This window comes from Arachis ipaensis, chromosome B3, assembly GCF_059453495.1.
Source record: "Arachis ipaensis isolate K30076 ecotype BB chromosome B3, ASM5945349v1, whole genome shotgun sequence".
Taxonomy (NCBI): domain Eukaryota; kingdom Viridiplantae; phylum Streptophyta; class Magnoliopsida; order Fabales; family Fabaceae; genus Arachis; species Arachis ipaensis.
The window spans coordinates 15,827,733-15,839,892 of NC_142438.1; the positions used below are offsets into that span (position 1 = coordinate 15,827,733).

The 12,160-nt window shown below is 30.6% G+C and overlaps 1 protein-coding gene across 1 annotated transcript; it reads right to left on the bottom strand.

Moving 5' to 3' along the window:
* Nucleotides 1–6,031: 6,031 nt before the first annotated feature.
* Nucleotides 6,032–9,413, bottom strand: LOC107629782 (receptor protein kinase TMK1-like). The gene is made up of 2 exons (XM_016332669.3): nt 6,736–9,413; nt 6,032–6,651 (listed from the first exon to the last, which is right to left on the bottom strand). The coding sequence occupies exons 1-2, from the start codon at nt 9,128–9,130 to the stop codon at nt 6,140–6,142; spliced, it is 2,907 nt and encodes a 968-aa protein (XP_016188155.1). The 5' UTR covers nt 9,131–9,413; the 3' UTR covers nt 6,032–6,139.
* Nucleotides 9,414–12,160: the final 2,747 nt, after the last annotated feature.

The window sequence follows — 12,160 nt, forward strand, 5'->3', positions numbered from 1 at the left end:
TGTTTGTTTTCTCTTTTTCTTTTCAAGTTTAGCTCCAATTCTATCTTCTTTGCTAGTTGTGCTTCCCATTCAGCGGGCTCTTTCCTTCTCACCTCTTCATCTTCATCTTCTTCGCTTAATAATTCTACATAGTAAACGTTCTCACCTGAGTCTTTCTTTTGCTTCCCTAATGCATTTTCTCTGCCCTGTACATCCATGGATAGCTTCCTGAATTTTTCTTCCATTCCTCTATTCACCATTCCTTGATGCTCATTTATCGTTCCTCTTTCAACAATTTTGTAATCTTCCTTCCTCTTAGCTGTCATGAGCCTTTTTAGTTCCTGGCCAATAGTTTTCTGCTCTACTTTATCTCCTTTGGTAGCCTTCCAGTCCTCTTTTTTGTTGTTGTTCACCTTTCCTTCTTCTATTGTGTACAGATTCAGCCCATCTCCTAATTTGTATTTTTTCCAGGCCTTTCACCTATCTTGTATTTATCCTCCCTTCCAATCCCAGCTTGTAATTGATCTACCAGAATATTAGGTCCAACATTCTTATTTGGCCCGTATATACTCACTTACTGTACATCTTTGCTGTTTTCTCTCTTTTGGGCTTGTTTGATGTAAGCCCATTTATTGTTCCTCTCTCTTATCCCCTTTAGGGTCAAGCTACATATTCTCATTCCCCTGAAAATCAAGAATTTCTTGTACTTCTCCCAACTGCTCTCCCACTTTAGCCATCACATCCTCTCTTCTTGTTTGGTTTTTCATACACTTTTCTCCTTGATTTCCTACTGTAAATTTTGTTCAGCCCTAATTCTACTTTCTTCAGTTCTTTGTTCCTCCCCACTCTCTCTTCCAAGGTTTTGTTGTCAGCGCCTGCTCTTTCTCTTCTTCTCTCCATCCATGTTGCTTTGACCCTCCTCCTCCTATGGCTGAAACTGGACGAACTTGGCTTACTTCTAGCCCTGGTGAGTACTTCTTCTTGGTTGGATTCTAATATTCCATGGCTGTTAGATTCTTGCATGTTTTCTTCTCATGTCCCAATATTTCACAGTTAAAGCAATAGCTGTTTGGCAGCCTCTCATACTTAAAGAAAATCCATAGTGATGGCATCTCCTCTCTTTCTATCCAGAAACCTGTAGGCAGAGTTTTGGTATATTGATGCTAATTCTAATTCTTAAAAAGGATCTCTTAAGAACGCTATCCACTTTTGGGTCTTCAACCTCTGCCAAAACTCCCAGCATTCCTCCTATAAGAATTCCGGTCTCCTTATTCATGTGATCAAGTGGAATGCCATGAACTTGAATCTATAACTCCATGAAGTCATGATCAACCTCAAAAACTAATTCATCCTCCATCCATAATCTGAGATTGACCAGATTTTTTCTGACATTCCAAGGACCATTCTAAATAATCTGAAGCCCTCTCTTCCTATCTTTAAAGCTGAATAACATCTTCTTCAGCCCAATGTCAGTAACTTTAACTCCTTGTGGGTTTTTCCCACATTTCCAATTATGCATTTCTGCATGTTTTAAAACTCATCTCTTTATCACTTATTATCTTTTCCACCGCATTCAAGCAATCCTTCTTGTACCTCAACTCTCCAGACTTGTTGAGTTTAATGATTTTTTCTTCTATGTTATTCATATTGTTGGTTGTTAATCTTTTGGTCTTTGTATATTTCAAGTTTCACAGTAATTTTGGTAGATTAAATGAAAAAAAATAGTGTGAACATACGATTTGTGAAGTTAAATAAGTTGAAAAAAACTCTCTATTAAAAAAGAACCAGTATTCTTAGAGTACTCTCCTATTGAGAGAAGAGTTTCCTATTGGAGTCATGAAAATCTCTGCAGTTCCAGAAATTTATATTTAGCATTTAGTATGATAGTTTGAAAATTGGGCTATAGAAGTTAACGAAAGGTACAGGTTGTTATATTTCTTAACAGATAGAGGACAAACATATGTCACCAATGGCAAAAAAAAAAAACGTAACCCTACATATGCTGCTTAATGAAAACACATTACTAGAAAGCCCGAAAGTTTAACCAAACCAAAATTTTCGAGCCCAAGAAAAAGTCAACAGTGTCGTCATTCTTTTTTGGGTCAACATATGTGTCGTATTTAGAGTTCACATTCACTACCCAATTTGATAAATTTTGCATGAGTTGACCAAAAGCAAGAGAAAAAAAAATCTCAGATTAATATTCACTTGGATAAAGTACTATTGTCAAATCTTAATTTTTTTTTTACCGAAAATAGGGAGACTCGAATTCGCGACTTCTTAGGTGAATATGGAAAAACTATGCTATTTGAACTATAACTCATTGACATCAAATTTTAATTTAGTTATTCATGTTTTAAATATTTTATTTTTGTTTTAGAATTTAATATTATTCTACTGTTAAATTTGACACAAATAATTAATCAAATAAATGACATAGATATTAACAATATTATTGTTAAGTTATATTTTCTTCCTTGTGTTAAAGAAATATAACTAAAACTTCTTGTAACACTTTTTTTTCTCGATCTAATAAAAAAAATTCTAAAATTCTATCAATCAATTATCAACAATCCAGAATCAAAGAAAAATTTTTAAGTTGGTGATTATTGATAAATTAATTTTATTTACATACTAAAATTAAACGTTATTGATTAATATGCTAATTGTTCGTATCAAATTTAATGACGGAATAATATTAAATCTGTTTACAATTTTTTTGGACTGAAATAAGACATTTAAAACTTTTCAAAACTATAATAAGATGTTTAAAATATTAGAGACTAAATTAATTCTTGACCCAAATATTAGAACCAAAAGAATACTTTATTCTATTCACTTTTATCCATGTGAAATTTTCTTTTAAGGAGCAATTAGATTCACATTATTAAGAGATCAACTTGGTTCATACTCATTTAATTTGCAAATACCAAAATAATTTACTTCCGTAGTTAGGTTATGACTCAAATAGCATATGTAAGGTGGTATATTAGCCTGAAATATGAATTAAGTTATGTGAAAATAACAATCCTATTCACAAAGTCTTATAACCATTACTATTATTAGGGCTTTACCTTTGATTGAGTTTATAAGTTAGAAAGTCTCCAAGTTCATTGAGTTTCTACATGAGTACTTAGTGATAAGGTATGAACTTTATTGTTCCCTTTGGTGAATACATTCAATCTCAAACCCTTGTATTTAGTATAGAAAATGACTTGAGAGAGAGAGAGAGAGAGAGAGAGTTGAAGATCGTTTGCACCAAAAGAGAATACCTATAAGTTGAGGTGTTTTATTTCTTAGCTAACTTCCATATAGGTCCCCACTACTACATAGGTTCAATGATCTAAGTCCCTTTAATTGATGGAGCAACCTTAAATAAGATCCTGAAAGTTTGGTGATGAAAATGAATTTCAATGCTATCCAAATGGTCCCCATTTGCTAGAGTTTCACCGACAATTTGAATCTTCAAAAATGAAAATAATTATAAAATACTAAAATAAGAGATCAGAATAGTTATTTTTAAATTTTATTAAAAATAATAAAATAATTTAAATTTAATATTTTTTGTACTATATGTAGATTCCAATAACACAGTTTGTTTTTTCAATTTTAAAATTATTTTACATTACCAATAAATTATAGTTCAAATGGCATAGTCTCCTCATACTCAATTAAGAGGTTGTGGTTTCGAATTTTCTATCTTTAGTAAAAAAAAAAATTATTTTACTTTAAAAGAGTATTATAGAAAATCCGTATAACAAGCCAAACAAGTTCTAGTTATCCTCTAGGCATGAGTTTGATGATGTCAGCATGTGTTTTTTAAAAAAATTTAGATAGATTAGATACTTAATTTATTATAAATTTTTAAGAGTGATGTCGTCTGTCATTTTTAATTAAATTTTTTATACATGTATTGAACAATAAATTTCGAACAAATTTTATTACAAGACAATTAAATAAAAAATATTACTAGCTATTTTAGACAAATTAATTCTCTTTAAAATAACGAAAAAATATATATATCTGTTTGATGAAATAATTTTTATAAATTTATAAAGACTATTAATGAAAAACCAAATATATAAAACAATTAATTTAAAAATTTTTAGAAACAAATTTAAGTGTTTATTCTTACAAAATTTATGAAAAAATTGGCTTATGAAAATTTAGAATAGGGTAATCAAGGAATCTTATAAGGAATGGAACAAGAAGCCTGTTTTATTTTTTTGCTAAGTATATTGTTTTTTTTATAAATTATATTACATCGATGTAATTAAATTATATTTTTATATTAAATTAAATAATGATATTATATGTGTAAACGTTATTGTAATCAAGTCTAATTAAATTGGTATAAATCAATAAAAAAATTATTAAAAAATACACAAATTTATTAATATAGCATATAATTTTTTGTATATAGTTTAAACTTATTGATATAGTATAAAAAATTTTGTACATAACACATAAGTTTTAACTGCTATTGGTTGGATCATGAGTGAGTCAATGTTTTAGATATATGATTCTTTAAAAATTTATGGTTACACATTAAAATTTATGTGATGTATATATTTTGTTAGTTTGGTATCAATATTTTGGACATATAATTTTTGAAATAAATTTGTATTATATATTAAAATTTTTATACTGTGCACCAAATTTTTTATATTGTGAATTAAAATTTTTGTGTGCTAATTTTTTAAACATATATAAAAATATAGAAAAAACAATGATATCAATGATAAAAGAGAATAAGAAGATAAAAGAATGAGTAAAAAAATTAAAATAAGACATTATAACGACTAAAAAGAAAAAAAAAAACTACGACCATAAAATACGCATATAATAAGTGATATTTGATGGAACTTGATTAAAAAAAATTCGATTACCTAATTTTATTATAAATTAAATTAAAAACTTTTAAATTAACCGATTTAACTGATAATTCACCGATTAAATTATTAATCTAATATATTGACCGAGTGTATTGACAAGTCGGTTTTAATTACTATGCTTTAGAGATCTACATTCAATTATTCATGCTAAACAATTGACCAGAGGGTACTTTCTAGTTTCCAAGCAATTAAAGTTAAAGATTGTGGTCCAATGGAAGGTAAAGGAAAGCGTTAGAACTTAGAAGATGAGCACACTTCACACTTCACAGATTTGGCACTAAAAAGGCTCTGTGTGCATGTGAAATATTCATGCTCTCTTATTGCTTTGCACTTTTTTATTCTCAACTGCCAATTTTTGCTGCCATTTAAATGTTGAGGTTTGACTTTCCACTAATCTTCGGAAGAGTTGACCCTTGAAACAGTTCTTGTATCAATTTGATTCCCAAACTCTTTCCAAAGTCAAATGAATGTTCAATGTTCTGTGACATTTTTTCAAGGGCGAATTTAAGATTTTACTGTTACAAGTTATAACTCCATTCCGCCGTATTAGTTTACTTGTTTTATATTTTGACGAATTAAATATAAAAAATAAAGGAAAATGCCAAATTACTTAGCTTGTTGACTCTCATAAAGTCATTCAACTAACTATCACGGTCATATTTTGTCAAATAAATGTAGCACAGAAGTTTTCATAAAACCATGGGCCTTTGGCTAGAATATATTATTTCTTAATTCTCTTTAACATTTGTAATTTGATAGCTATGTAATGCTAAACCATCCCATATCATGTAATATATAAGTAGGTTTTAGTATTATTATGGTAAGGTGGTTATAATGATTATGTAAATATTGTTAAAATTAAAATTATATTTTTTTTATATTTTAGTAATTATTTTGAATAATACTTTTAAAAATATTATTTAATAACAAAAAAGCATTACTTTAATAATACAATTATCGTAATATAAATATATTAAATAATAATTTAATTAAATATATTAAATTATTTAACTGTTTTTAACTATTAATTTCATATAAAAATGATTAAATTTCCATCCTAAAATAAGTAAATAATATAGAATTTTGACTTAACCTTGTAGTCCCAGAATCATTACTTTGAACCAGATTTTAATTTTTCTATATAGGCACTAAAGAAATTGAAACAAAAACAATCTCTTTACCAAAGTATAACTATCTATAATAAGTCAAATTTACAGATATAAAAAAAAGAAAGCAAGAAAAGCATAAAATTGCATGGATATGTTTCATCTAGCATCAGCAGAAGTGAAGGAGTCAGCAAAACCAGTAGGCTTAGCTGGAATACTTCCCTTACTATCTTCAAGACTAGTGTAACCCAATTCTTTCCCTTCCGCTTCCTTCCAAACCTTCAACATCTGCGAAAGCGGTTGACCGTAGTCAATGTCGCCAGACCCACCGTTGACTTCTTCGTCAACCGGTTGCCATTTCTCCACCAATGCCGACAGCACGTTCACTGCATGGCTCATGTCCGGCCGGTGGTTTGCTTCCCTGGCGGTGCAGTGTCCGGCCAGCTCCGCCACAATGTAGATGCTGTCGAAAATGTCTTGGGTGGCTTTGAGAGCAGGATCTATGGCGGCAAGAAGCTTTTCTTTGCTTGATTTGATTTGCCAGAACCATTCGGCTAAGTACCGGTTCTCCTCTGGCCGGTTCTCGTCCAGAGCCATTAGTCCGGTTAGAAGTTCCATTAACACCACACCGTAACTGAACACGTCCACTTTCGTCGTGATTTTACCCATCACTGTAAATCGCAGCAGAAGCACAAGATTATTAGGAAATCTAAAAAACAGAAAATACTAAAAATGAAAAAAAAAAAAATGCATACCCGCGTACTCAGGGGCGAGGTATCCGAAGGTTCCGGCAAGCTTGGTAGCCACAGACTTGTTCCCATCGGGGGCAAGTTTGACAAGACCAAAATCAGAAACCTTTGCCCGAAAATCATGAGCAAGTAGAATGTTGGAAGACTTGAGATCACGATGGATGAAGGTATGGCGAGCAAAACCATGAAGGTACTCCATTCCTCTTGCAACATCAAGTGCTATCACAAGCCTCTGAGACCAACACAGAGGCTCCAATTTCAATCTCTCCCATTCAAATAGATGCTTGCTTAGAGCACCTAAAGGCATATACTCATAAACCAATAGTTTTTCATTTCCTTCTATTGCGTGGCCTAGAAGCGACACCAAATGCCGGTGCCGCACCTTCGAAAGAACCCCTATTTCCGCCTGGAATTCGTCCACTCCCTTGCTCCTAATAGCTCCATTTTCCATTCTCTTCACTGCTATCTTCGTTCCATCTCCTAGCTCTCCCTTGTAAACCGTTCCAAACCCGCCTCGCCCTAGCTCATTTTCGGCTGCGAAATCCTTCGTCACCTCGCGTAGAACTTGTACTGATATCACAAGGTTTCGAGAATCACTCATATGAGTGTTTTCTGTTTCACCACTCAGGTTACTCACAGAACTTAACCTTGTCTTTGTTGACTTGGTATCAGCATCACAGCTCGAAACTGCGAATTTCAACATTGTTTCTGGGTTATATGTATCATGAGTGTGAGGATTAAGACTGCTAGGAGCCTTTTTCTTCTTCAAACAACATACAAATAGAGAAACAAGCAAAACAGCCACAAATGTAAAGATTCCAACACCAACAAGTAATACTACCAATTTCGATCTTTTCGAGCCATTTGATCTTTGAACCGGAGCATGGGAAGGCGGCATATGCGAGGGTGTTGGTTTTGGTTTTGGTGGCAGAGAGAGCAGAGGCCGTGGTGATGCCGGATTCGGGGGTGAAGGTTGTGGACTACTAATAGGTGAGGGACTCTTTCCGTGTTGATCAGCAAAAAGAGGGTTGCCATCAATAACAACCTTCATACCATCATTGAACTTTGGCAATGGAGGCTCAAAATTATTATAACTCAAATCCAACAAACTCAGTGATTTCAATTCAGTAAAATTACTAGGGACTTTGCCACTTATGTTATTTTGTGCAAGCATAATCTTAACAAGTGAATTCAACTTAGCAATTGAAGGACTCAATGTACCACTAAGATTTCTCCTAGGCAAATTGATAAGAGATACCTCAGAGTTCTGATTGCAGCTCAATCCAATCCAGTTCCCTCCACAAGGATCATTACCAGACCATTGAGAACTCAGAATTGAAGGGTAATTCAGACCATGGAGAAAATCAATGAGTGCATTAACTTGAGGTGCACATTGAATCCCAGGCTTACTCTGACAAAAGAAATTTGAACCATAAGATACTTGTGTAGCAGCCTTAAACTTTGGTATTGGCCCCATTAACATGTTATTGCTTAAATCAACTTGATCAAGGTCCATGTTTGCCATTGATTCCGGAATCAAACCAACAAGTTGGTTTCCATTGAGGTTGATCTCCTTCAAGGAAGTTAAATTCCCAATGTTGTTTGGAATTTCCCCATTGAACTTGTTTCCATTAAGCCAAAGCTGTGTAAGAAAAGTCATTGAGGCAATAACATCAATAGAACCACTCATGCCACCACCTTCTTGATTGTTAAGCCACAAAACCTGAATTGAAGATTGGCCAAAACTGTTTGGGATTCCACCAGAGATTCTGTTGTATGAGAGCCTCAGATTCAAAAGCGAAGGCAATGTGCCTAGAAATTCAGGCAATGGTCCAACCAAATTACAGTGCACAAAAGAGAGATTGGTTAATTGCAATGATTCTTTCAAGTCCAAAGGAAAAGACCACCCTGTGGTTGCATTCAAAGAAGGATTCATTTCCAAAGACAAGATCCTTATGTTTGTGAGTCCTTTGAAGAAATCAAAAGGGATTGTGTCAAATTCATTGTAATCCAAGAAAGCATATTCCAATTTGGACAATCCATTGAAACTTGGTAAAACCCCACTGAGGTTGTTCCTTTGGAGACCCAAATTCTGGAGTTCTGTGAGCTGGTTCAAATTCTGAGGGAGTGAACCTTTGAGACCAAGATTCTTTGACTGAATCTGTGTCACCCTGTCACCATTGCAATACACATAAGGCCATGGAGGATTGCCACATGGGTCACCTACTCCATTCTCTGGCCATTTGAGAAGCTCGGGATTTTGCAATCCTTTTCTGAAATCATTCAGAATTTTGAGATCATTTGGGTCTGTAGCACCGTAACAAACTGTGATCATCATCATCATGCAGAAGAAGGAGAGAAAGTTGCAAGCTTTGATCTGATGAAGATGAACACCAACCATGGTTTTAGAGAGAAACGGTGATCAAAGTTTGACACTTTTTGAGTAAATTCACAACCCCATGAATGGGAAAAGATCAAATTCTGACTCCTGTGACTGAAATTGAGACCGAAACAAAAAAGTTCAGAGAGTGAGAGAGAGAGAGAGAAAAAGAAGGAAGAGGTGAAGTAACAACAAAAACAAAGCAGTGTGTTTGAGTTTGTGTGTCTTGCATTTACCGAGAAATGTGCATAAAAAATGGGAAATTTTTATTATGAAAAATAAAAAAATATTGAAGGCATAATGCAGAGAGGGAATTGAAGAGTCAATGGCTAAGAAATAAATGCAATTTGCCGAGTTTTTTGCGTATTTGATAATTGATACATTACAGATATTTACATTTAATTACAATTTACCTGATATATATGTATCTTTTTCTTTTATTCAATTTTATCTTGACAATTAATAAATTTCTTTAGACACCAAAAAAATTGTACATTTTTCGTAAACAGTAAATATATGTAATAATAATCAATATGAAATTAATTAAGATAATTTTTTTTTAATTTTATAATTAATTATTTTTAGTTTAAATCTTAGAAATAAAACAAATTCTTTTAGTAAAAGCTAAATAAGAGAGATTAAAGTATGAGAAAAAAACATGAAAAGAAAAAAAAGACCAATAATTCCAAGTATTAAATTTTCTTTATTATATACTATTGTATTAATAGATACGTTCACTAAAGTGTCTATTAATTTACTTTTTAATTTGTTGTGTATAAAGTTAAAAAAAATAAAATTAGTTAAAATAACAAGTAATTTATAATTTAAGAGGTCTTGAGTTTAAATATTGAAAATAATTAAAAAATATATATTTTTTATAAATTATATAAATGAAAGATATTTTAGAAAAAAATTGGACATTAATTCTTGTTATATTTTCATTATGTATAGTATAGAGGTTAATTATTTTTAAACTATGATAGAAATAAAAAATGAGCGAGTTAATAAACATATTAATTCATGTTATTTTATTAATACCACAAAAAATAAAAGAAAAAACGAGAAATAATAATGGTAATGATAGATGATAATAATGTAAAATTGAGAATAAGGAAGTGAAGAACGCGTAAAATGCATTAAGGTAGAGCTTCTTTGTTTCAGAGAGTCCATTTTCACATGATTGTCTCTCACTATCGATCACTGCTAGTCTGCTAATACTTAAATAACTTTCTGCCTCTTTCATTTTCTCAGGGCCCATATAATTTATTTTTTATTTTTTTATTTTTTTTATTATGTTGTAACACCAACATTTAGGTTCTATCTCCTAAGTTCTAACACAAGTTTTGTTTGGTTGGATGAAAAATGCCAAAAATAGAAGATAGGGGAGGAAGGGGATGGAAGTGGAAACATAATGAAAATTATTAAATTATATCGTCTTTTATTGAAAATAAAAAAGACGTGGGATCCACCTTTATATATTTAGGCATATGCTCGTCTGCAGTTTTTTTTTTTTTTTTTTAATTAAGAGTGAGATTTACATTTGTAATTTTTATGTAAGTACGAAAAAATTATGTCATTTGAAATATAACTTGTTGGTATTTATAGAATTTTATTATTTATATTATAAAATTATAATTATATTATATAATAATATACCTTAATCTATATCGAGAAGAATACGTATAAAAAAAAAGAAAAATAATAATATCAGTCTTTTTTTCCTACTTTGAGAAAAAAAATATATCAATGACACGTATTGGGCCAGATGATCACTGGAGTCTTCGGTTTTCCTTAGTTGGAAAAGGAAAATAAATACTAGACATTAGATAATAATAATAATAATAATAATAATAATAATAATAATAATAATAATAATAATAATAATAATGAACATTTCTGTCTGAGCTATGCTTTAAGCCAAGTCATTCTTAAACATTACGTGGGAGTGGCTATTGTGTGCCAATATAATTGTAGTCTTTCATTCTTGGATCAAAAAATGAAATTTTGTGTGCCAGCTGTACAAGAATATCAATAAGGTTTTAAGACTATAACATTTTAAAATTTTGTGTTATTTATAATAAATATAAATTTTAAATAAATGATAAAATTGAAAACCTTTAAAACCATTAAAATATTAATTTTAAATAAAATGATAAATATTGGGAAGTAAATTCGAAAATTTTAGGAAACGGTAAGAGTGAAACAAAAATATATTTTACCCCAAATATATTTATATTACCAATTAAAATAAATTTAAATTAATCATTTTTATTTATATATTTTACAGAAATTATCCTGTTAAATTCAAATTTGTATTGTGTTCACAATTTTCTAGCTTTCGATTTTGTAGATTTTAATAAAAAATTACCTATATATAAAAGATTATCATTATTTATTGGACAATTTACATAGCTAAAATAAATAGAGATAAATATTACACAAATATCTTAAACTAAAAATGGTTATACGTTCTATTTTGAATAATTATATATAAATCGAATTAATTAAATTTACTTTATCAAAAATAAATGTAAATCGAAATAGTTACATTTGATTTATTAGGATAGAGAGCAAATCAAAGTAAACTATATTGAGAAGATTCAATTTAGTATGATGTCAAAATATCAAAACAAGTAGTTAGAAGTATTTCCTCCATGTAAATTAAATCAGGTAGCTTCGATTTACGTTTTTATAGGTTTAGAATGATAAATCATTTATTTGATTTACTTGAAGGATACTAAAAATAGATTCCTTAATAAGTCCCGACTGCGAACTAAGTCGACCGTAAGAGGCGTAAAGTTCAAGGAGAGTTGAAGTCAAAGATAGACAATATAAAAAAAAAAATGACTTAAACACTAAGATATTTACTTGACTGTTAGATTGAAAGTGAAAAATGTGATACGAATTTTGGAGAACAAGTTGAAGGAAGAACATAAGAGAAAAAAAATAATTACCAAAGATTCTGTTTATAAATAAAAAAGTTGAAATTAACACAAACATGCATATCCTTCAATATTCCATTAATTTAATTCAGTTTTTAAAATTTGATAT

Bases quoted from the DNA above. Each gene is read 5' to 3' on its own strand.
- LOC107629782 (XM_016332669.3), bottom strand. From the start codon at position 9,130: ATGGTTGGTGTTCATCTTCATCAGATCAAAGCTTGCAACTTTCTCTCC. The intron at 6,652-6,735 runs GTATGCATTTTT...TGCGATTTACAG, and splicing joins CCTCGCCCCTGAGTACGCGG to TGATGGGTAAAATCACGACG.